Raw genomic sequence first — 26,549 nt, forward strand, 5'->3', positions numbered from 1 at the left:
ATGGCTGTCATCTGCTGTGGCCATCAATGGGACAGATGATCTCTCTGGGACAGCTGCTTCACTGATACAGGCAGCAGAAACCAGGCAGGTCAGTAACAAGGAGATGCCTGGCACAGGATTTGGGGCACTTTCCCAGTGCTGCTGCTCTCTCCCAGGTGAAGCTCACCTCCACTCCATGCCTTCCCCCCACCCACTGCCCTGGGTATCTCACAGCCAGGAGCACTGATCCACGTTCTGGACCAGCACAACCACAGTTTCATCTGCTCCAGCACCCACAGAGGCCTGTGAGGCCACTGGCCTTTATTAAACTTCTGGCTAAATGTTGTTATGAAAATACAAATAAAGAAACCAATTCCTACCTACTGTTGCCTTCCAGCAGACAAGACAGAGGCAGTGGATGCCTGTGGCACATCCCAAAGCCATTGAAATCACTGGCAAATATGTCCCCCGGCCTCAGTCCAGCAGACCGGCGCCGTGTCTGCAGTGACATTTCACCCAAGTGTTTTATCAGGTCATTTTTTTTTTCAGATGGTATGAGGCACATTTTATGCTTTTTCTATCTAGTCCCAAAGATAAACACACATGAAGTTTGGAACTGACCAGGGAACACAGCAACATTTGGCCCAAATAAGCAGATGGATGAAGCCCACAGCATCTCACCCCCCATCGAAATGTCGGCAGCACAACTGCCCACCTCCCTCGGCACTCCCAGCCCTTCCTGATGACCATCACAACCTGGGATCTCACAGACTGACCTGCTGGTGAGCCAGGAGTGAGTTCTCACCTTGTGCAGGTGTGTAAGCCAACACTCTTTGGTTACACAGCAATCCCTGCTGAGCACGCAGGGAAGGGAACGCACCGGTGCGCTGAGGCACAAAACTGCACAGACAGCTGCATTAACAGCCACATATTTTCAGAGGCGTTTGTTCCAGTTCTTAAAAAAACAACAAAAACTCGATTCTCAAAGGCAAGGAAGGACAGCCAGTACCTTGTCACATTCATGTCTTTGAAAACCCCACCCTAGTTCCTACACCACCACACAAAGGTGGTTTTCACCGGGAGGAACCGCACCAGCTCCCTCCTGCTCCCACAGCGCCACGTGCCCAACCCCTGCACGGCTTTGTGAGAGCAGTGCTAAATATAGTTCCTTTAAGGGAAGATTTGTAAATCAGTATAAAACATAATCGGCTTTGCAGATACTCTCTGAGGCATATGAAACAATTACTGTTTGCCCACAGAGGCTGTTGCAGACCAGTTAATTGAAGAACCCCCTAAGCCTCCCCAGAGCCTCCAGAATTAACTCCCAGGGTGATGTGAAGACCCCCAAAGCCAAAAGGCTTCGATCACATTGATCCTGCTGGAACAGCAGCTCCTGGTGCTCCTGCAGGGAGGCACCCCAAACAAAACCCAATGGGTGCCAGAGCACTGAAGAAAAAAAGTAAAGCCACTACTGTTCAATGACACCCTCTTTATTCAAAAATAGATATCTATCAGACATTTCAGAATATACTGCTGTCAAATGGCAGCCTATATGTCTAAATTAATTCCTAAGTCAATTCAATATACAGATTTAAGCTTTTGTTAAAAAAAGACACACCGTGGGGAAATCTGTTTAACCTTGAGAGAATGTCACCCAGTTCACCAGATGCCCTTTGCCCAAAAAGTAAAACAAATACAATTAAAACCCACAAGACTTCATTTAAATTAAGCAAAATAAAACACACACATATATTTGGAAAAAAAAATCAAAACATTTCAATTAAAAAGGAAAAAAAAAAAGACAACTCTCTCACAGATCTGCCTGAAACACAAGTGTGAGATGCCAACACATTTGTCTACATCATTTTTTGACAGCTTTTTTGTCCTATAATGGATACACATTCAATCAATGCTCAAAATAACTTGGTTTAAGCAGCCTTGGGGTAACTCCATAAGCTGAGTCAGGATGGAAAAGAGTCTTTTGGTTTGGGTTCTCGAGGTTTGGTGGGATTTTTTTTTTTGTTTGTTTTTCATTTTTGGCAAAAGCAGAGAGAATGTACAGTGCTTTATCTAAAGTCTGGACCATAAAAGGCTGCACAGTCAAACCAACTCAGGGAACAGACAGTTCTGCCACTGGAAAAATTCCTGTAAACTAAAAACACATTTCCTGGCTGGGCAGTGAGGGTGCAAGGAGCGTTAAAAAAGGACAAAAAGAAGTACTTGTCAGTAGGAAAAGGACGTGAGCTTCTGAACAACTTAGTGATCAAAAGATGCCGTGTTGTTTGCTGTAACTGAGTGCTGAATGGGCTACTGAACACCCTGCAAAATAAATTAATGTGGAGCAGAACGAGCTTTGTGTTTCTGCAGATTTCCTTTCCCGGCTTTGACATCAGCAGCTCGAGACCACAGGGAGGCACAGACACAGCACCTCAGCTCACTTCGGCCTCTGTGCTGCAAAACCTGCGTTACCAGATCAAGTGTCTCCAGAAATGTAACCTGTTTATAGTGAGAGGTGCTAAATTTAAACAGAATTGTATCCAAACTGGAATGGTTCAGTGATCAGAGTCCAGCTTGTCAGACCTAACACACAAACTGAAATGTAACTACACCCCTGGCAGCTAAAACACTAGCCAGCAACATAATGGAATTAAGAGCTTTTTAAATTTGGTTGTTTTTGTTTTTTTTTACACTTTTCCTGATTATAAAAATCAACTCACAATAATCTGTGACACAAAATTAAGTACATCCTTCTAATATCTACATGCATGGACATGGTACATGTGCATACAGGATATGTGCATATATATGGGTCTATTTTCTATATAAATAAATATTTATACCACATTTAACTTCTGTACATCAGACAACTTCACTAAAGCTATGGAGAGAGCTTATAGCACTGTATTTTCAATGTAACCATCCTGAGAGCAGACCAGACAATGTCTGTCACAGGGACACCAGCAGATGCCATACACCACTCCAGGCTCTCAGTTCATTAAACCAAAGCTTCCATCACTATTTAACTTTGCATAATGAAGAGGAAAAATGTGGTATAAATCTAAGGTAGCTAGAACAAAATTTACTTCCACTCCCACTTAGGTAACATCCAGTTCTGCTTTGCTCAGCACAGTGTAACTTGAGTCTATCTCTAATTCACAAAGAAAAGCTGCTTATTTTTATTGCCTGTGATTTCAATTTATGCCCCTGCCAAATGGGAACTATCCTCACGACAGGCCCACAGCAGGAACTGCAGGTTTAGGAAAAGCCTTTCCCTGTCCCATTGCTCAGCAGATGCCCTCCCCTCATGCTGATGTGGCACAGAACTCACATGCACACACCCCCCTACAAGGCCCACTCCAGGCTCCCCTGCTCTCAGAGATGAGGCTCAGAAACCCAACTAAAACAGACAAGACTTATTCAGAAATAACACAATATTTGTACAGAGGGAAGATGCCTCATGGTCAACCTTCCTCTGAAAGCTTCCCAGGCATGTGTGTACATGATTCTCATGACTTTTGTGGGGGCAGCAAGTGCTAAGAGCAAACAGTAACTAAGGAGTATGTGAAAAGACTGAGAGAAGTTTGCCTATACGGACCACCCCCACTCCCTTTAGAGCTCAGAGAACTCACTCCTCTTCCTCCCCTCACATGAGCCAGTGTACACAGAGAGAGGGTGAGCACGAGCAGCCAAGAGGTTGAAAGCAGGGTCTGCAAGTTCCTTCCTACTGCAGAACTTGGAAGACTGGACTTCCAGCCAACACCAGAGTCTTCTTACTTCTGCTGGTAATAATGGAAACTGGGGGACAGGGTTTGTTCTAGTCTGTTGAAAACAGGTCCCCAGCAGATGGCAGAGGTGCCAGACCTCCCGTGACATTGGGCAGCAGTGACAGGTCTGGAAGGCTCTGGATGTGGGATTTCAGCTCCTTGCGCACCTGGGTTACCCGAGCAAGCTTCTGTTTATATTCCTGAGGAAAAGAGACAGGAGAACAAAGATTAAGCACAGGTTAATTAACAGTGCTGTTAGTTAAACCAGGAGTATATTCCAGGTGAAGACTCACAGAGGGTGGCCAGGCCCTGGTGCACTGAGCAACTGCTGGCACGACTGCAGACCCTGCCATCTGCACCAGAATTCACAGCCTGCCCACAGCCTCTGGCATCCCTAAACCAATATCCCTGCCCTGCCTTACTTATTTTACACGAAAAATGCCCCCCACTGGGGGGCACTGATAGAGCATTTGAGAGAAGTCTCACTGCAGAGATCTCTCTATCCTTGTGTTCTTACCCAAAAAACTGACTCACCCACTGCCAGTGCTCCCCCGCTGTCAGAGGCTGCAGGCTGAGGCACACCACAGGTATTACAATGCTGCCACAATGCTCACTGCTTTCGAGCTTGATCAGTTCTGAACATTTAATTAATCCAATTTTCTCTTTCAAGTCATTAAATCAAGCCCAAGTTTGGGTTGTCAAATTTGAGGGTCTCCTCAATGAGCTGTTGGATGACTGACGTTACAACCCCAGCAGCTGTGCTGTGAGACTGGCATGGAAACACAGGCAGGATCACTGACTGTAAACCAGGGAAAGATACACCCATGCTGGATACAGACACTAAAATATTCAGAATTTTATTACAAAGGGGGAAAAACAGTAAGTTAAAAATCCCTGAAGAGGAAACTTGTAGCTTTTCCACAAATAAAGGTCTGGATTGGGCAGTAAAAGTCCAGTGAGAAATCCCTGTCCACGTGCAGAAATCCCCCTGTATCTCAGAGACACCAGTGACTCATCTGTCATGAGGAGAGAGAGGAGTTTGGACCCTGAAAATGGAAGAAAGAACCATACCTTGGTCAATTCTGTTTAGAGGGCACTTAAGAACAGCCCAACACACATCCAAGTTATCCAATACAGGAGCTCAACCAAAGATCAATGTCTATGCAATTTTCAAAGTTTTGGGATTCTAAACATTCATGCAACAGCAGACAGAAATTGAAGGAATAAAACCCCAATATGACAATTTCTTTTGGAATGTGTCAGTCTTTACCCAGCTACACAAGGCCTATTTCTTGTGGCACCTCCAGAATGCAGGAAACACTAAGATTAAGATAAAAACCATGCACAGAACAGGCTCCCACACAGCCAGCTGCAATATCAACTTACTTTTTATTTCTTAATTACTTGGCAAAGAGAACAGTTTACCAGAGAACAGAAATTTATATCTATGAAGATCAAACAAAACTAGGCACATGTTTAATCAAAACATCTTTCTGAAGAGTTTACAACTTTAATCCAGACTTTCTAACCTTCTCAGTGATGGAAATTCTCTTCACCTTCTCCAAACATCAAAGCACAGCAGCTCCTGTGGGGTTACAAGCAAGGAGTTTACACTCTCTGTGTTTCCTTATTTTGAATCAGAACAGTGAGAGCCACCGCCAATCGCAACAACTCCCTGCAATAACTATGTAAATATATCCCATAAATTTCCTGCCAGCACCAAATAAGAATGTCTTTTAACAGCCTATCTCAAACTTAAATCCTTTCTGAGGCCCTGTGAGTTAATATACCATCATAACCAAACACATCTGTAAATACACACAGGATACACACTGAAATAATCCCAACAAAGCCCTCCCAGTTCCTTGAACTGCAGGATGCTGCTCTCAGGCCTAGAGAACAGTAACAAAACAAAACAAAACAAAACAAACAAAAAAAAAATCAAGAGAAGGTGACACATTAGTTTAGGATTGCAGGGATTTTTCTTATTTTAATGAAAGACAGAGAATCAGGATCAAAATAAGAATGCACCCACATCCCTAGTCACACTCTTCAGGGAATTCTTAAAGAGGGAAACAAGTCGAGAAAGCCACGAGATGAAGACAAAAGAACAAAAACAAACTCCCAGATTTTTTAGCATGAATAGAGAACAGCAGCAGAAAAAGAGGGATGCCATAGAGGCACAGCATTCCAACACTTGGCGTTCTTCTCCAAGAGGAATGTGGGAGCCAACACTGGGGAAAGCGAGAGATGGTGCCCAGACTGCTCTGCTCACAGCTGGCACATCCCCAGCACTGCAAGGCAGGAGACAGGAATATCTACTGTGTTACTCTATTCCAAATGCTCACAGAAGGTGGAAGAGGCTGGACTCAGACATCCCGAGAAGACAATCTTAAAATAAAATTAAAAAATCATAATTCAGGCCACTGTCAGGGAGTTATGGATATCCAGCCAGGAAAGAACAGGCAGCCCTTCCTCAAGAATGTCAAACTGTCAAGAGTGAGTATCAGCAGGTGCTTCTTTCTTCTGTAAAAATTCTTACTAGAGATAGGAAAGAAATAAGAAGGGCAAGACAGCTGGCAAGTCCTCCAGGTCTGAGAAATGGGCAGAAGGTGCAAATTCCAGACATAAGCCAAAAATACTTCAAGTGTGGCTTGAATTGCCAAGGTCCAGGCAAAACAGTTATGGATTTATGGATCCAATTATGGATCCACATAAAACATTTATGCAAAAACCTCCATGGAAAGACTAATGTCCTTCCACTTCCAGGGCGAATCTGACAAGAGGACCAGGATCTGCCATGTCTCATGGACAGTCAGGACTGGGAGCGAAGGTTTTTGAAGAGGATCTGCACAACTGTTACAACTATGTTAAATGCAAACAACACTCCTTTCCCAACAGAACTATTTATGGGAGTGGGAATCTTGCCAATGCCTTGCCTGACAGCCCCCTTCTGAGAAAACACGCTGAGAAACGAAGACCCACCAAGATGTGTGCAAACCACACCACTATTCTGGTTATGTGAGGGCAAACACAGACTCAGGAGCAATTCCTCTGCATATTAACAGCACCAACATGCTTCCAGATTCACAATCAGCAGTTTCAAATGTTTAGGAAAATGCTGCACTTAACATATCCCAATTTTTAGGGATACTCTACATGGAGAGCTACATGGAACACTGAGCTACCATAAATACCCTCTGAATTTGAAGAGAGACTTTTGTACATATATGATGACAAAGAAAACAGAAATCAAGTCACCCTGAGAACCATATTCCATTCAATTCTAAGTAATTCCACCTTACTAGTAGGTTAATGCCAGTATTAATTATTCCACAGAAAAGGTTTAAATCTTACCTGTCCAAAAACAAACTAAAAAAAAATTATATATAGAGAAAAAAATACAAAGAAAAGGCAGCAACAGCCCTCAAACCATTAAAAACTCTGGCTCAGAAAAACATCACTGAATTCAGGAATGGAAACTAAGGGAGTAATCCAGGAACCAAATATTTCCTAGAATAGAGGAATACTTACTGAACTTGACTGGACTGGATTGGATACACAACAGAGCATGAAAGAGAACTGCCCCCTGCATGCTTAACCCTCTCCATCCCTCTGATCCTGAGCTGTGCTGACTCATGGAAGGAGATGAGAGACTGGGAGCTGGAGCTGGGACAGGAAATGCTGGCTGCTCCACTTGGGAATTCACAGCAGCAGAGACAAGGAACCCCCTTCCAGCTTGGGGGTTTTGCTTTTTCCACAAGCTCCGGTCACATTCTGCAATGCAGGACTCCAGAAGGAGGTTTTACGGGAAACCATGTTTTTCACATAGCCCTTGACATGCTTTGAAACTGCAACTTGTAGATTTTTGCATAAGATCCTTCTACTCCATGAAACTGAACAAATGCCAAGCACAGTTAAAAGAAGCCGCTGCTTCCCGAGGCCTTCATTTGTACTCCGTGTGTAGAGCTAATTGCCTCACTGCACGGTAGGCTTATATTAAGATTAATAGTATTTGGATGCTATTTGCCTTTTTTTTTTTTTTTTACACAAAATAATGAGATCTCTGCTGTAAGCAGGAGTTTCAGGATGACAGAGAAAAAGCTGGCACTGTGCCACGCGGATGCTTTTGCTAATCAACATTCCCTTTCGGTGCACAGCATTCTACGTCCTCAGTGACCAAGAGAGTCAGATACTTGGTCCTTGAAACAAATGCAAAATCAGAACTAACCACCACTGAACGGATCTGACAAGTGTGCTTCATTCCAAAGCAGCCTCGCTTGAACGTTATACAAGTGACTGTAATCGACGTGACAGGAAATTCATCCCGAGCACTGCTGCGTGGCCGGGTTCACCTTGTCGAGTTCCACAGCACGGACTCGGATTATTTTGGCTCAGAGAGTGCACTGGACATGTCCATCCCTGTGCAGGGTCAAGCAGGAACACGCTGTAAGTCAACACAGCAATTGCATCCACTGAAAAACATCCAGTCATTAACGAGAATTTGGAAAGTGAATAGGAAGAGCAGCCAGTCAGTCTCAGTTTTGATATGCTGCAGCTTAAGCCAGTTGTAGGAAAGCAAAAGACCACAGAAGTTAGGGGAAAATGCCCCAGAGGATCAGCAGAAATTTGAAGAGCATGTAATGAAGTGAGAGGTCTGACAGGCATGTGTTTATATGATCAGGTAAAATCTGTCTTTATAAACATTAAATATACCACACTACTGCAGCAGGTTGATTAGGTATTCCTTAGCTTGTTCTCCTTGCCACTTATGTGGCAAGTAAAGTACTGTAAAGTATTCTTAAAACATATTCATTAAAACATGTTAGAATAAGAACAGAAAGGGAAAGTTCTGCCATTTCACAAGTTCAGTGTAGCAGAACTGACCTCAAAAGCAAAGTGAAACCAAATGCCAGTGGTGAAGCCAGGTTTCCTCATTCTGCAGCAGCACTAAACCAGTAAATCTGAGGTTTTTATCTGAAAGATGCAGTCCAGGAATCAGAGCTTGAATGATGTATTTCCTTACAGAGTTTCAGTTCATTTTCAGACCTTAAATTTGTTCAGTCTTGCTCTTTCAAATTTGACAAGGTTTCTTTCTTCTGTGGCATCATTCATCACGCTTCAGCAGAGACCGTGTTTCTGCTCTTGGCAGAATTACACACTCTGAAACTGCAACTCGTCTCCTTGCTCTCCTCTTTGTTTAGGACAACAGAAGAGCCAGCAGTAGAAGCCTCCACAGAGCATTTCTCCAGCTGCTGGAGAAGCCTTAGCCTCTGAAACGTTCAAAAGCTCTCAGAAAGGGTCCAGGCTGCTGCTGTATGATGGACACGAAAACTTGCTTCATTTGCAAAATACCCTTCCTAAAATAAACATTGGGAGGGTACATTTGATGTTCACAGCAAAAATCATCATTTAGGGTACAAGCAAGCAGCTACACATTCACCTCCCCAAGCATCTTAATGCTTTTATAGCTAAGTAAAAGAGTGGTCATACGCTCATTTACTTCAGTAAAATGCATAAAAATATTTTATGTTAATATTGGATGATTTTTATTTGTTTTTATTGTTTAGTATGATTCTGTTTGCAGCACTACTATAATTATAAATGCCTACAAGCACCTACAAAATGTAGAAATTGGATCCTTGCATCGTGCAAAGAAACACAGATGTTGCCTTGAGCCATACACGGCCCAGCAGACCCAGATTCCCCATGGAATTGTATCCTGTGCTCTTGTCCCACCCCCAAAGGCACCACTGGCTCACAGCTGGCAGGACTGGTGCACAGCCCTGCACTTCTTGTCCCAGTAATCACCATTTTGGTTTTACAGACCCCATGGACACACTCATGTCTGGGTGTTCCTGTCAGGATCTCCCTGCCCGGGGCGCAGAGCCAACCCCTCTGCTGCTGGTTCCCACAGCTGCTCCTGCTACTCCATGTATGTGAAATACTGACAGTTTTGTTCCCTGGCAGAAAAACTAAAAGTTCACCTCCTGTTTTACTGTGTAAACCACTGAGATGAATATATCACAGCCCAAGAATTCCTGTCTGAGGGAAGCAGCAGCCACAAAGCCATGCCAACACTGACATGCTACAGAGAGCCAGGCAGTGGAAGTAGCACAGCAACAAATTGCCTATTAACCCACTGAACCAAATTGTATTTCAAGAAAATGTGTAGTGCTGGGCAGTCCAGAAAACCTCAAGTGAGAGTGTACTTCACCCCTCAGAGATGCATTATCAAAGAGGGTTTGCAAATTCCTGTGGGCACGGCTTTAACACCTTATTAAAGGTGCCTTGAAACCATGAATATTAAAACCCACAAACATCTAAAAACCCCCACAGCTCTCAGCAGGACTCTAAGTCACGGTTTTTCAGCTGCAGTCAAGAGGCAGAACATTTCCCCTAAACTGGATCTTAAATACAGTATGTTCTTTATATTTATATATGCAGACATGCAAACACACTCATTTGACTGTATCCACCCCCTCATACACACTGCACTACATACATGTACTGTCTGTGCTATGGGATGTTCCTCCTGTCACAAACACAGGGACAGAAGGGACGTGAAAGAACTGCCTCCACTGACTGCAAATCAAAACAGAAATTCTGAATGCACAATCATCTCTATTTTTTCTGCCTCTTTTCCCCAGGAGATTAAAACAACTTCACTTACTCCAGGTTTTCTACTGTCAGTAGTTATTTCAGGTACCCATAAAGCTTCCACACAATTTGCCATTTCCTAGCACTGCTTTCCCTTGGTTCTTCCAGTCCCATCTATTTACCTGACTTCATTTTACAGCTGCCTGGTACACCAACATGGAATGTTCTCCCTGATATCTCGCTGCTACATTTCAGTTTTACGCAAACTAATTCCCTGGATTTTTTCTCCTTGCCTGCCATGCATTCCAGAAGAGTGCACTGACTTCAAAAGACAACCATTCCCCTTGAAGTTGTGCAGGCTCAGGTGCTGGAGGACAAAAACCTCCCCAGATGATTGTGCTCTGTAATTGTAACCGGGCAGCAGTGGCCAAAAATAACACAAATCAGGGAACTTTCATTACAAGTTAAATACTCATGTGAGATACAAAGACATCTTATCTCACACTTATAGAAAACAACAGTTCTTGGTTCTACACCTGTCTGAAAGCAGATTTCATTTCCTGTCACCTGCTATTCTGAAAGGCCAGGCCACCTCTGATCCAGCCCAGCCGTGGATGATCAGAGAGCAGCTGCAGTGCTGAGCCCACAACTGCTGAGCGAGATGAAGCACCAAAGACAAATTTGGTGTTCAGCTACTCAACAGCAGCATCCACCACACCTTTCAGGAAGTTAACCCATGGACTGTTTACCCTTAAACATGTACACTTTGCTATAGGCTGTTTGGCAGCAGTTTTGGGCCAGCTGATTTGGCTGATTGCCAGAAATAAAGGAACTTTGCCTTCTCCTTCTAAGCACTCTTAGACTACAATCAAGGTATCACCTTAACCCCCCAACAAAGAAATCCTAATTTTTACACTTTCAATTTTTTCCACTGCTACCCTAAAACCAGAGTTTGTCCATATGTTATGATCTTCAGGCTCTGTGCCAGTTTTCTCCCTTCATATCACCAGTGCTTCTTCACCCCTCACTGTTTCAGCCCTTACTCATGCCAGCTGTATCCATGCTGATGTGTAATTCCTTTCCAAAGCCACCTTTCTCAGCAGAGTGTCCCTCAATTAAACAGCTCTTCTGCAACTGAGGACAGGAGCTGTGTCACAGGGGTTTGACATCACAGAGTATTCTGAGCATTAGCCCACCACACAAACACAGGGAGTTTATGTGTGTTTTGACAATCTGCTGTTTCATGAGGGACAGCATTAACAGGATTAATAAACAACTGCAGCTCTTTAGAACACAAAAGCTGCTTTTCAAAAAACACAGATTAGCTCCTTCCATTGTTATCACAGTGAAAGACTTTGTGAGTAAATAAAATACAAAAAACCATCCAGAGTGATTTCCAAATTAGGCATTTCCACATGTTAAAATAAAGCCCTGACTTATATTACTGTCAGAAGCCCCTCTCCCCAACCCAGCAGTCTTGGCTAGATTAGGATAACAAAGTAAACAATCCATCTTCTGTCCAAAAACATCCTCTCATCTGAGTCAGGAAACTTATAGCACAAGACGTAAAACTCATAGTACCAAAGATTGTGGAAAAGATACACCCAGAGAGCAAAGCCTACAATCAGAAGATACGTAAAATTAGATTGTTTTAAGTTATTTCCTCACTTCAGACTTTGCCAGAGTAAATGTTTTGGCTTTTTAATACATTTATAATTGCTACAAGAGTTTCAGATCCTTCTAGTAAAATGCTTATTAGCACTACAAAGAAAAATCCAGGCTTATCAATACTGTGAGAACATCAAAGTCTCAAACAAAACTGATAAGCAGATCTGGCCTGCCTTATCTGTAACCAGCATCTTCCACTGTTTATTAACCCTCTACAAGGCCAGAACAATGGAACGCTGTAATCAGGCAACATCCCTCACTGAGGTTTGAGAGCTGACACGAATATCAATTATGCCTCCTGTTCAGTGTTAGAGTGGCATTTCCTGCAACTGTTTAGACTGTTACAGCACTGAGGCACCGTGTCTGGTAGAACGACAGAGATGCTAATCTAAACAGATATTTAATAAGATCCTGATATTTAAATAAGATCATTCTTTATTTTCCAATGTCATGAAGACCCGTGTTTACACCCCATAGCAAGCAAGCAGCCTGTCCCATTGCCATCAGCAGGATTATTTCCATTAACAAAGCAGCTCAGCCAGCGAAACACTTAATTTTCAGGATTACATTTCTGCCTCTGCCAGAGTTATAATTTTCAAGTAACATTCCTTCCAAAAAAAAGATATTTTTTCAAACAGAAAACCCCCACAATTGTCACAACATTTCAGCTAGTGCATTAGAAATTTTAATTTCATGTTGTCATTATGGATTTCTCAGTTTCACAGTCTTCAACTGACTCAAATTTATGGATTGCTCTGGGCCTTTTAAAACATCACTGTGCAACATTTTGCTACCTACTTCTTGCCTTTTTTAAAACCAAGCAGCAATACGTCTATCATTTATGGTTTTTTTCACATAGGGATTTATGTTTCTACTAGACAGGTGTCCTTCTTTCAACAAGAAAAAAAACCAAGACCTGATCCAAGACTTCCACATCAAATAAATCAGGTGCCAAACAGGATTTGGTTTTATGGCATTATCCGTATCCATGTCTAAAGTGCTTTTCACTGAGTCAGTCATAAGACCGACACTACGCTTGAAGAAATTCAGTCACAAGGCATTGAGAAACTCTAGTATAAACACACAGCAAAGAAAACACTCCAAATGAAATTTATCTGGGAACAATGCTGCTGAGTTGTCAGAGGACAAGGTCTGCCATGACAGTAAACAGAGCCTGCAATCGCTGCAGCAGAGTCTCCTTCCAGGAGATTTTGTCCTCCACGTCCCCTCCCGTCCCAGCCCGCAGCAGCTGTTCATCACCAGCACCACGGTGCAGAGGAGCCCTTAATGTGCCACCGAGGGGCAGTTTAGCAGATGGCAGAGTGACACACAACCACAGCCATTAATTAAACTCCACACTAGTCCCGCGAGGTGGTGCCGGAAGAACTTCCATGGAGAAAGCACGTTTTGGATAAACAGCTGCAAACAGCTGGCTGTGCAGCCTCACATGGTGCTGGGCCGTGCAGGGGGGCTCAGCTCAGGCCCAGCCAGCCCCGTGTTGCTTTAGGGTCCTGCCCTCCCTGTTCAAGGGAGCTGGAAATGCAGTTCACTGTCTTTCACCGTCAGCCCCATTTACACTCCACCACAGAAGTGACAGGTAAGTGGCTGTTCAAGGATGGAGAGTTGATCTGGCTTAAACTGCTTCCCCTTATAAAGCAAGGGCTGGGGAGGCAGATGAGGGGCACCCAATAATGAGGAAAAGAATAATAAAAAACAAAGCAATATAAAAACCCCCAAGCTAATTATGGTAAACGGAGACTGACTTTTTGAAAAAGGGGGGATGTCATAAAAAAAATAGGGTAAATCTGAAGCAACTGTATTAGGTGAGTCTGTTTCATTTTAAGAAGTATAGAGCTCTCGGCCTTCCAGGTGCCCATTAAAACATTAAAACTGAACATGAGAACAGACTTGCATCCTCCAGATTTACACGTTCTATTCCAAACCTAAAAGTAACACCTAGAATCAAACGTAAAGATAACACCTGGAAAGAAATTTAAAGACAACAACTAGAATAAAATGTAAAGATAAAAACAAGAACCATCCCCCTTCAGGAGAAACCCACAGATCAGGAGTGAAAGGGGAGCGTTTGGTGAGCCAACCAGCTTGCCGGCCCCGGTAACCCAGCGCTCACCTCCAGCTTCTTCTCCTTCTCCGTTAGCACGTCCTTCTGGTTCTGGGTGTACTCGATGAGCATCCGTGCCAGCTGGCGCCGGTCCTCCAGCTCGGCCGCCAGCCGCCCGTTGTACTCGGCCAGCAGCAGACACGCCTCGTCCACCGTCTTCGAGAGCCGCTCCGCGGCCTCTTTGTCTGCGTGTGAAGTGTTGGGTAATTTAGAGGACAAAGTTTAAAAACTTTCAGTCGTTTACAATTCACCAGCCGCAGGCACAATGGTGTCTCGTTTGTAAACACACTTCTGGCTTGACAGGAAAATAAGAGCTGTTATGACAGGGGATACACAGGAAATAGGACATACTCCCTCTTCTTGGGCTGTATTTTAGACACTGACAGGACTGACGGCATTTTATCCTTGCAGAGATGTCAAGAGAAGGGGGGATATAAATCTATGAAGTCATCCTCTATGAACAGGTTAATTAAACTAAAACATTAGGCAGCACTTTCAGGTACACAACTCCAGGGGTTTCCATTTTTAAACAGTGTGCACTTGTTAATTCCTCCTTTATCTGAATAACTCCCAGTGTACTGACACAAATCTAGGAACTGCACACAGTCTAAGAGTGATAGTTCATAATCAGTTTTAAATTAAAAGTCCCTCCAGGAACAAGAGTCATATCAGTTCAACCTTTAAATGCTTCTATTAAAATTACTTTTCAAATGTAATTGTAAAAGTTCATTTAAACAAAGACTGACAGATTAATGGGGGTAGCGAGTTTCCTTTCCCATAGCAATCAAGGAGTGTGTGTATACTCAGCAGTCTGATAGAACACAAAAATATAACAATCAAGGAGTCTGTGTGTACTAAGCATAGCCTGATAAAAATTCCAAGATATCCTAACAGTCACGGTGTTCAAAAGCAAACACACCCATCTGACAACTCTGGTCCAATTTCCTTTATATTCTTGCAACATGCTGCTGATGCTCTCCAAGTACAAAAGCCTCGGTCCAAGCCAAAAAAAATAGAAGCAGCTATGTAAGTTTAATCTTCGATGTTAGTTCACAGGACTGCTATCTCTTAATTACCCCAGAGCTAGAGAGCAAGGACACAAAAGCAGGAATTCACTCCACCATTACAATTATTTAAAAAAAACCCCCCACACTTTGACTTCTGAGTTACTCTTTGGACCCATGTTCATTCATCTACCAGTCTCATACCTGTAATTTTCTCCAGTAATGAAACATCTTGAACTTCCTGAGGCAGGGAAGCAATTTTTTGCCGCACTGTCGCATCTCCTGACGCTGCATTTTCCAGATCTTGTAGGGCTTTGATCAAATCCTCGGTCTACAAGTCAAGCGAGCCAACAGTAAAACCAGGTAACCTTAACCACATCCATTTCCCAGGGATGTGGGCCACTGCAGCTGAGCTCATCTACCTTTGAAAGCCACTATTTGGGGAATATTTTCTTCAAATAAATTTTAAACCGTTGCTTCCTAACACAGGGAGCATTCACTGAGTTTACACTATCCCAGTGTGTAGGAACTCCTACATAATCACAGCAGGGTTGGCTTGTTCAAGACTCTGCAGTGGAAAACTTCTCATTCCAATTAAGAGAAGTGATCACGTTAAGACATAGATGAGAAGGACATGACCACACCAGTCTGAGACACAGCCACCAGCCTTGTGTGCTGCCTCAAGGTGGGACTGAATCTTTTATACAAGTATCCCTGACTCTTTGCCTCACAGGACTGTATGGACATGTTTTTTTTTTCCCTCTTCCCAAGGTGCAAAAATATCTAACCCCAAATTTCTTTCAGACCAAACAAAACTGTCAGATTTCCTTTGTGACGAGGTTTAGAACCGTGTAACTGGTTACCGACCATAAACTCCGATGATGGTAAAAGTTCCTCCTGCTAAAGCCAAGTTTATAATGTCCTGATTTTGCAAAGCCATGGCTGTCCTCAGCCAGCCCAGTCAGCTCTCTGCAAGAACACAGCTTTCTGCAACTGAACTGGGTTGCCCTCAGCTCCGCTCTCAGCTGCTTTAGTGCACTGAGGAAAGATGTGTCAGTTTGAATGAATTCAAAACTTATCCCAGCTTAAAAAGGACATGGATGAGGACAGCCTGAAGAGGACCTTCCCTGACATGCCATATTTCCTCCTTGCTCAAAACAATAATTAAATAAAAAAAAGGGGAAAGAGAGACTCCGTAATCAGGGAGAACAAAGTATTGTTTCTTTCTTTTAAAAGTACTGAAGTTTCAATGGGAGGTTTTTGAAAGGGGAGACGAGCCCTGTAAACACAAACACTGATGTTTAAACTACAGTTCAATAGTTTGAAAACTAATAAAACTGATAAATCTTAAATAAATATTTTTTATCTGAAAAACAAAACTCCATTACCTAATATTTACTACTTCCTTGCAAACTGCAAATGATTTCCAACAGTAACAGAGAGTGTTTATCAGCAAGAGAAACCATAAGCTGCAAGGCATCTGGAGGTAAAAACAACAAAAAAGTTTTCGCTTATTTCCTTGACAACTGTTATTTATTTTTATTTTTCAATGTTTACAGTTTACCAGATGGATGGTGTAATTTTTTATCCTCTTCAAATAGACTCTGGTTTAACATATGTTCATTCTGTAGCCTCAAATGGCCAGAGTGATTTTCTACTTCGTTCCAGCTATTTCCACACACCTAATGTGTGAGCCTCAAAAAGTCTTCAGAGCCAGTTTTCCTACCAGCTCCATACAAACCTATCAAAGGTAGAGCTTTTTAACAGCTTATTGAAAGAAATGGCCTGCAAAAAAATAATTACATTTTGACTGTGTTACAACTTGGGGTTTGAGAGGTTACACACTTATCTTAGAAAGAATTTAAAATATGGTCTGTTCTTCTAGCAGTCCTCTGAGATTCTTTCCTGGCAGCACTACTTAAGACTACCTGGAATTGCTCAGAAGTGGCACAGTGTTGCAACAGGAATAAAAAGAACCTGTTGCATTTCACATGGACTTCTCAGCCCCGAACTGCATCTCTCAGCTAAATCTATTTCACTTGTTGTCAGCTCCACCTTGTGGTTGTGACACAGGGGATATGACTGGGACACAGGGGACATGACTGTGTGACTTCCAGAGCTTCTCCCACGCTCAACTCATCCCACATACCAGCAGTGGCCCAGCACTAGGGTCTTGGGGTGAGTAGCTCCCAGGATAATCATCATCTTCCTCCTCTTGTATTTGCTGGAAAGTTCGCTTTAGAGACTTCTTCTCCTCTGCAACTGAAGACAAAGAAACAACTCACTTGGATGCCAGACCTGCCCACCTTAACTATTCCTACTTCAAAAGAATTGTACCAGATGCTCTGATGATTAAGCTCTCTAGAGAAGGACGATCACAGCTGGACTCTGAAGCTGGCATCATACTCCAAACACTCAAATGCAAAACAGCAATAAAAGGTTGATTTTGCCCCCACATGCAGCTCTGTACACGCCAGTACAAGAACATACATCAGCAGTGTGCACTGCATACATGTTTGTGCCTCCTACACTGAAGGTAGGAAAGGCAAAGAAATGTGCCACTTGTCAATAAATGACAGATTTCAACCCTGCTTAGATGCCCTGGGTAACACTGTGTGCAGGTGAGGATTTCTACCAGCAGAAATGAAGCAACAATGCAAAGTACACACAGACAGAAGAATTTCAAGTTATCTTTTTGCATGAAGTACGTGCTCACTGTGGTCCCACAATCAACAAAATAACTGCTGGTTATTCAAGCTTCCATTCTTCCAACAAAATAAAGGCTTTGGGACAGCTCTGTGAAACTACAACTCCAAGATGTGACAGCAACAACAGCGATGGGCAGGGCATGGACTGGTCTCCAACCAGGCAACCTGTAACACTTCAGAAATAGGGATTTCATAAAGCAAGACAGTGTTGTTTAAATGAACCTCAGCATGTCAAACATCAGCTTGAAAGGGAACAGACAGCTTATTTAAAGAGTCAGAAGTTTTAATGCAGTCTTTGATGCAGCCACAAAACCTTCAGAAGAAGACAGATTATTCTTCAGACTTGCCACCAAAATTAATAAGATCCTGGGTAATGGCTATGAAAGCTTTGGACAGTCTTGAGAACATCTCTTCAATGGAATCAAGTCTTGCTGAGATAATCATAGAGTTCAAGGATAGAATCTATACATTCTTTGATCCACAGGAAAATCCAAGATCACCTGATTTAAAAAAAAACAGCCTGCCCCACTCTAACGAGGGAGGAAACAAAAAGGTCTGTCTTTAAATGCAGTTTTGCCTGCCTTGTCAGCTGGGACATATGAAAAAACTTCATTTTAATGCAGAGTAAGTCACAGGTGCTGTACATCCTGCTCATGGTGGTGAAAGAGCCAAACGACCTTCCCAAGGCAGACACAAACACATCTGTTAGAGAACAGATTCACTCGAGGAAGGCAAAGCAGCACAGAAAACAGTTACCCTAAAACAAATGGACTCTTGATGTTTGCTAGAGCAAAGCTATCTTGCTTAGAAAAAGGGACAGTCTAATTATTGTATGTACCCAACTGATGTCAGAGTGCTGGATAATTTGACTGACAAACCAGTGAGACACCAGATCAATGTGGAAAACAGCTGCTGCCCACTGAGGTCTGCAAGAGACACGAGTTGGGTTGAACAGGAGAGAAGCAGATGATAAATGGCCAAAGAGAGCATTTAAAGTTACCCAGCCCAACACAACAGGCCATCACTGTTTATCACTTGTGTGTACCTACCATAAAGTAATTAACCAACAGAGGATAAGCACAGTAACCAACAGAAGAACACATGACCGCAGCACGCACACAAGTGAAAATTAAAATGAGAGAGAGCTGAGATTCAAATTGCTGAAGAGCTATTCCTGCTGTGCTGCCAACTGTCTACCACAAGACACATTACACTTGCTCACCACTCTAACACAGAGGATACAAAACTTCATTGAATTTTCCATCTGACCAAGGCCAAGTGAGTCTGATTGGAACCACTCTGAAGTAGGTGGTGCTGAGTACCTGCAGCCCTAAGCACCAGTCGCTGGAAAATCTTAAAAACAACACCTCAATTTAATCAAAATAATAGAAAAAGACCCACACCTATTTTCAAACTCAAGAGCATACAGAGCAAAAAGACCCCCGAAAGAGAACAGAAGCATGGCACAAATTATAACACACCCTGGCTGCGCAGCTTTCAAACTCTGCCAGCCAGGAGCAATTAAACCATTGCAGCCTGTGCTTCCAGAAAAGCCTGTCAAATCCAGCCAGAGAAGGGGAAAGCAAGCACTGAGAGCAACCAGGACTGATCAGACTGTAACACATACCTGAAAAAAAAAAATAAATCAAGAAATCCTTGTAGAATACTGACAGCTCCATCCAGGAAAATCAAGAGCCCATCTTGAGTGGACTTAAAGAGAAAAGCCCCTACTACAAATGAAGTCAGCTTTCCTGCTTCACTGGGGTCTTCTTCACAGCTCAGAAACCAAACTACTCCCTAGAAACCTCCATAGGGCAAGGCACCTCCTTTCTCCAAAACAACAGACAATTGCTCTCCTAACAGCTTTGCAGTGACACTCCAGGTTGTTACCTTGCTGTTGCAATGTCCACAGAGACCTGTAGAAGTATTTCTGCACCAACTTTTCAGTCTTCAAACTGTCTCCAGTGGCTTGAGGAAGGTGAGTCAAAGGCCTTGCTGAGTATGTATGAGTTTTCCTGTCAGCTGGAAACCCAGGAGATCTTCCCATCTCAGGTGCTTACCTTTTTATTCTCATCTCTTGAGGACTGGTTTTAGAGGTAAACAGGCTTCTAATGGTCCAGCATCCCCCATCAACTGTTCTAACTCTTTCTTTCTTTGGGGTAGATTACTCATCATTGTTTTAGTTCTCATTACAACATGTATTTGTTGGTAGTCTCCTCTAGTTCAAGTGTACCTGGGGTTGTCCTGCTCCAAAACCACACCCAGACCTGGCCCCAGGTGCCTTTATTTCAGCTGCCCTCAGAAGCCTCCCTGCCTGCTCTCCTCTCTGTTCTTCTCTGTTTTTTAATACAGGTCTGACTTCCTGCACCAAAATTTGCAACATAAACACAATGAGAGCAGTCGGGGAGCAGCTCAGTTCTGTGTTAGAGTGACACACTCCTACATCACAGCACGTTCAAGGACCTCCTTCAACTGCTTATTACAAAGACAACAAAAAGAAAACACGTCAGCTAGATCGGTTGTATTGCCTGAAGGGTTTCACATCAAACCTCTAAGACCTAGTTTTTCCAGGCTTTGAGAGAAATGGGTGGTTCTTCTCTTCCCTATTGCTTGTGAAAAGAAACATTCTAATAAAAATGAGATTAATGAGAAAGCAAATGCAAGCTTAACGAATACATTTACAGATAAAACAATACATCAATATTCAAAAGCTCATTTCCATGTATATGCAGATCTCCTTAAGGAACCCAAAAGACTAAAATCTGGTAGTCAGCTGCACCACCGAGGAGTCAAAACAGGGAATACAATGCTTAGAAAGGGCCAGTTCTTTTACCTCTCTGCCTCTCTGAAGAGAATGCTTCATTATCAGGGCAATCAGCTCTGCTCCACAGCAGGAATTTAGCATGTGCAGCCAAAGGAATTCTGTGCCTTACCCAAGGCCTTGCTACTCACTAAACAAGCTGCACCACTGCAACACACACCAGTGAGCTTTAAAGGCATCTTTCCTCACTGACACAGGACTCAGCCTCATTTTGACAAGCTTCACAACTCTGTGGTGCTCTCAAGCCAAGCAGAGCCATCTTGCTCAGAGAGCAGCAGCACCCACCAGCCCAGGAATTTCAGATACTGCAACATGAAAAAGCCACAGAGAACTACCTGCACTGACCTGTTGCCATTCCTTGGGCTGAAGAAAAGCACCAGGTACTCGTTATCAACAGCACCAGATGCTCTCAAGGAGCTCCAACATTTTAACAGCACAGCTTGAACCAGTCTGCAGACGCTTATACTGCATGTGTCTCAGCTGTGTCTACCCTCAGTGCACATAAATGCAGGAAGTCAGAAGGGGTTCGGATGAGCACTGGACCATGGTTTTCCACATCTATGACAATCATTACAGCTACAAAACAGGAAACCATAACCTCCATCTTGCTTATGTTATTCTGTTTGAAAACAGAATACAGTAACTACAACAAAGCCTTCTGCAACACAGTCACCCACTAGAAACTCAAACACCAATTTATCCTAGAAATCCAGATGAAACTAGCTCTTACCATTAAGAAGCTAATTTGAAAACAAGTCAGTCAAAACAAGGAAAAAGGACAGCTTTGCTGAATTTTTCAATTTTTTTTTCTCTTAGGTTAAAAATCTCAGGATTTTTTTGACAATGAATTGACAAGGCAGCAGCATTCACACTCATGAAAAGGCCTGAGCTTTCCCTCAAATAGAAGATACTACATTAATATCTTCTCTTATCCAGACAAAAGCTAAGTTCCTCGCCAAGTGAAGTTGTGCACACAGCAGTTCTTACAGCATCTGTATTCCTTCACTCTGCTTCCCACAGACAAAGGTCTGTGGGAAGGGTTTGATTTTGTACAAACATTTTTAAATTGAGAAGACAATAGCAGGAGTGACTGATACCATCAGCCAGAGAGAGAGGACACCGAGCAACAGCTGTTTGACAACTGACCAGGAAATACAACACATGGTATCAATTATCAACGTGTTTGGATTCAAAGTTGAACACTTGTGAAACACCTACCCACGTGCATTAAATTCACAGCTTCAAATCCTCTGTTAATGAGTTCAGTAGGAATTCAGGCATGTAAATTCTGTCCTCTGTCCTCTGATTGCACCCAGACAAGAGGAACCCCAACATGAGCCAGTTCACACAGAGTCTGTTCACCTTTGCCCCTCAGAGAACAGACTCCCTCTGACCCACACAGATGAGACAACTCCTTTGGTCAGGGCAGCTGGCTCACAGCATTTGGGCAAAAAATTGCAACACCTTCCAAAAGTCATAGGTCAATCAGAGGCAGGGAGAAGGGCTTTGGTGGGAGGTACTAAGGCACTCACCCAGCAGCTCTGCTTGAAGCAGTGTGAGAAAAAACCACAAAGCTACAGCCGTAAGTCTAAGTCTTCACGTACAGGTCTCATTAATGCTCATGTCTTCATATTAATTCTGCACTAAATACCAGCTCCATCAGACCTTGTTTTCACCACCTAAGCACAGCATAAGAGCCCTTTACTAATGACCAAACCAATTCTCTCACAGTATTACACCTCTGTGGGGAATAGAACAAAGTATGACCAGAGCAGCCATGTCATTCAGGCTCATTTGGTGACACTGACATTCACAGAATCCCACAATGGCTTGGATTGGAAGGGACCTTGAAGATCATCCAGTTCCAACCCTCCTGCTATGGGAAGGGACACCTTCCACTAGACCAGGTTGCTCAAAGCCCCATCCAACCCAGACTTGAACACTTCCAGGAATGGGGCATCCACTTCTTTTAGCTGCAAAGCGGACAAATATTCCCTTGACAAGAACACTCCTGATTTTTAACAAACCTCACCTTCCGTAGTTTAAGCATCCTGCTGCTCCCCTCTTTCCACTGCAGCACTACCAGTGAAACACTTCCAGGTGCTATAAAAGAAGCAGGAACTGCCAAAGCAGTATCAAAGCACAGTAAACACAAGCTTATGCTCAGTTTCTCATGTCTCATGCAGTAATAAGGTTATAACTGTGATGTTCTAATGGTGTTAAATAATGCAAAATTTTCCCCAAATGATGTAAGAAAAAAAAGACACCAGATAAGCTTCTGGGCATAAATTCCAGACTTCAATTATTAAAAATTCCTTGCTGAATCATAATAAAACACAGTAACTATGCAAAACAAAACAATTAGCACGAGAATGAAAGCACTAACAACACTGAATAAGCCATTATAATAAACCCAGCTGACCAGTCTCAGAGATGCAGAGTGGGACACTTGACTCAAGGTGGATGCAACAGTTCCCTGCACAACTGACTTGCCTTCACCCCAAAAGGCAGCCCTGCAGGATTTTGTCTGCACAAGCAGCACCACACATCACCTCGAGTTAAGCTCACTGCCAGCCACAACTCACAAGGCAACACACCTGCAAACCAGAACCACGAGTTTACACAAAATCAGACTTGGCAACGATCTTGAAGAATGCCCACCACCAGCTCGGGCTACAGCTCAAATAAAGGAGCCCAGAGCTCAACTCCTCATGGTACTTCCAGTGAAACACACACCAATTTAAAACCAAAATGCACATGAGCAGCAATATGCATTTACCTTTTGTTTGGGGGCTGTTGGAGTCTTCCATAGACAGTTTCAGCTGCTGGATGAACTCACTGCCATAGACGCTCCTCTCCTGCCAGATGTTCAGCAGTCGTTCCAAGGGCTTCTTGCAGCCCTCATCTGCTTCTCTGTTCAAAGATTAGAAAATCATTACAGCTCAGCTGATCAACACTCCTGATGTTTTAAGAGAGCATCTTCCAAACTACCAGCTGCACCCACTGAAATGTATGCACATGTGAGAGAATCTTCCTCACAGTGTCTGAGACAAACTGTGCCAAACACAGTTGTGGCAAATTTCCCCCTTTATTGGAACTAAAGATTGTCTGGAAGTGCCCCACATTCCCACCCCAAAGCAAAGGCAGGCAAAGCTGCGAAGGAAGAAACCTGCTATCGTTCACAATTTGCAAGAAGAGTTATAAAATGCCCTCAAGCTGACATGTTTACAACTCAAGAGTATTAACTTTAAACAGTTGTTTCAGTCAATAACATTGCAATTAAATGCAGGTTGATTGGATCATTAGGCACTTAAATGCAGTCAGAGAGCACACTGACATCAGACAGCCCTCCAGAACAGACACCAAACACCCAGAGCATTGATGCTGCTTAGTTGAGATAACAGGAATTATTACGCTATTTAGAGAAAATCTCAACTAAACTACAGTCCATTTCTGATAAGGTGGTGGCTGCATCACTTCTTCCCTTTTATGTAGGAAATCCTTCCTTCCTCCAGCAAGGACACTACTGACCAGGTAGAACAAGCAACACACAAAGAAACCACGCTCAAAGCAGAGGGGTGGTGACAATCCAGTGACCCAAAACATCATCTGAGAGTGTGGCAGAGCCATTCATTAGATGGCTTTAATAAACACACCCAACTGTTCAGTTTCACTGCTCAGGAACAGATCTGCCAGATCCTTTGGGAACAACTGAAATGAGATCCATAGGGTGTGAAGGGCTGGTTCACACATAAACAAGTTTACCTAAACAGAAATATTAACACTAAACAGTTCCCAGCTGCAAAGCAGTCAGAATCCAAACTCTACTAGAGACAGGGTAGGAGCATCCCTGAGACTTAAAAAAACAATAACAAACAACAAAATCCAGTTGAATTAAACTTTGAATAAGAAGGATGCAAATCCCTAGAGAACAAAGTTGAAGAAATGCAGCAACATACCTGGCAACATGAGAAAATGCATCCACAAGAACAGATTCGAATTCCCTGGTAAATTCAGGACCTTTCCTCTTACTGTTCTGGATGACATCGTTTGCTAAATATAGGAAAGTAAGTTTCCTACTTGATTTTGCTGAGAAAGGGAAAAAAAGAAGGAAAGAAAAAAGAGAGAGAGAGAGTTTGCATTTATTTTTCACTTCTTTTACCCAGAATCATTAATGTGTCTTTCAAAGTTGCCTATAGATTTGCAGTCTAAAACAAAGTTCAAAATATTTCTCTGTTACCAAGGCAAGTCAGGAATCCTGAAGCCAAGTAGTTCTAAATCTCTTCACTTCTGCTCTTTTTTAACCAATAACACAAACATGAGTTTAATCCTTTTTGCGCACAGTGACCCCTCAACTCTGAAAAAAGCTGTGTAATAAATAAATTTTAAACACATGACTAAAAAAAGCTGTCCTAACCCACCAGTAAATTAACAAAACAACGGATTTCATTTTTTATTAATTAACTTCAGGAAAAATACTTGATACAGAACCCCATAATTCAGAACAGAGTAAAACTGCAGGAGAAAGCTATTGCAGAGACCCAAATATTTTCCAAACAATGCTGTGACAGAGCAACATTGAATTTCTTCCACATACCATAACTTTTCCTATTTTGACACCACTAGTTTCTATCTCACTGTGGTCAGAATCAGTGGGATTCACTGTTTCCTCAGAGCACAACGGCCACAAACACGCTCGAAGCAAAAAACAAAAGTGCTCATTTCTACAGCAGGTCAAGCTCAGATCTTCCAAAATTTCATATCAGTCACACAGAAGATACTCCAGCTGCTCCAAAGGGCTCACACTGCTGGTGCCAGGGGTGGGAATGGTGATATTGGCTGGTTTCAGAGCTGAACTTGGGAACAGGGCATTCACACAGAATCCCAGAATGGTTTGAGTTGGAAGGGGCCTCAAAGAACACTTAATTCCAACCCCCTTCCACCAGACACTGACACTGCCAACCTCCCTGACTTCATGATTAAACCATCCGGAAAACTACCTTAATTTAACTTAAGTTAATCTGCAAGGAGAAAAAAAAGTTCAAAGTATTTCTGGATGACAGCACCAAAGAGATACAGACTGAGATATACACGTAGATCTCTACAGCCACCTTTTCTTTGCTTATCTCTTCTCCCCTTAATGCAATTCTGTAATGGGTGAATTGTATTAATCCAAACCCAAGAATTTAAAACCAAAATCTAAAAGGTAAACAGCCGGAGCACCACACAGTTGCCCTGAGCACACCCAGAGGAACATAATCCGTAAGTCTCTGTTTTACACGCAGAGAGCAGCGAGGCTGAGCATCCTCACAACCACACTTCGCTGCGTCTCTATCCCCTGCCTTCCCAAAAGCCGCCTTTATCAGCACGCACCAGGAAACACCCCTCACACAGGGCATTTCCCTGCAAAGTTTATTAAACAACCACAACAGCAGGGAAACAGCGCCCAGGCTCCGTTAAACTCCCGCCTCCCGGGTCACCAAGTTCTCCCCGCGGAGCTCCGACACCGCCATGAGGAGGAACCGGCCCCGGGGCTGCCGGAGCAGCCCCCGACGAACAAACCAACCCCCCCCCCCCCTTCCCCCGCGCACCTTTGCGGAGCTCCCGGTGCCACACGGCGACGATGGGCCCCGCGTGCTTGCGGTGGTGGATGAGCCACAGCGAGAGCGTCTGCACGCTCTGCTGCGAGTTGCTCAGCTCCGACAGCTTCTTCTCCAGCGCCGACTCCGAGAAGGAGGACATGGGGCCGGAGCCGCTCCGCCCGCCGCGGGGGGGGGGGCGCGGCGCGGCCTCACCGACAACAACCCGCCGGGGCCGCCGCCACAAGATGGCCGCCCGCGCCCTGACCCCGCCGCGGGCCGCGGGGCGGCCGCCTACGGAGCG

At 43.5% G+C, this 26,549-nt stretch overlaps 1 protein-coding gene across 2 annotated transcripts; it reads right to left on the bottom strand.

Annotated features, from left to right (window-relative positions):
• Positions 1–1,448: 1,448 nt before the first annotated feature.
• Positions 1,449–26,522, bottom strand: RPRD1B (regulation of nuclear pre-mRNA domain containing 1B). Of its 2 annotated transcripts, none has more exons than XM_032704652.1 (7): positions 26,258–26,522; positions 24,626–24,755; positions 23,446–23,579; positions 17,287–17,399; positions 15,342–15,468; positions 14,143–14,318; positions 1,449–3,943 (listed from the first exon to the last, which is right to left on the bottom strand). In XM_032704652.1, exons 1-7 carry the CDS (start codon positions 26,406–26,408, stop codon positions 3,794–3,796), a joined length of 981 nt encoding a protein of 326 aa, XP_032560543.1. In that variant the 5' UTR covers positions 26,409–26,522; the 3' UTR covers positions 1,449–3,793. The 2 variants fall into 2 exon arrangements, with proteins under 2 accessions (XP_032560543.1, XP_032560544.1); XM_032704653.1 differs by lacking the exon at positions 1,449–3,943 and adding an exon at positions 3,958–5,328 and having other exon boundaries at positions 26,258–26,510.
• Between the last annotated feature and the right edge of the window lie 27 nt (positions 26,523–26,549).

This window comes from Chiroxiphia lanceolata, chromosome 17 (genome assembly GCF_009829145.1).
Source record: "Chiroxiphia lanceolata isolate bChiLan1 chromosome 17, bChiLan1.pri, whole genome shotgun sequence".
NCBI lineage: Eukaryota > Metazoa > Chordata > Aves > Passeriformes > Pipridae > Chiroxiphia > Chiroxiphia lanceolata.

What these genes read in the sequence shown, in the direction of transcription:
- RPRD1B (XM_032704652.1), bottom strand. Translation starts at nt 26,408, where the DNA reads ATGTCCTCCTTCTCGGAGTCGGCGCTGGAGAAGAAGCTGTCGGAGCTG. An exon ending in GCATTTTCTCATGTTGCCAG is followed by an intron (nt 23,580 to 24,625) that starts GTATGTTGCTGC and finishes ATCTTTGAACAG; the next exon opens with AGAAGCAGATGAGGGCTGCA. An exon ending in ATTACTGGAGAAAATTACAG is followed by an intron (nt 14,319 to 15,341) that starts GTATGAGACTGG and finishes CTTCACACGCAG; the next exon opens with ACAAAGAGGCCGCGGAGCGG.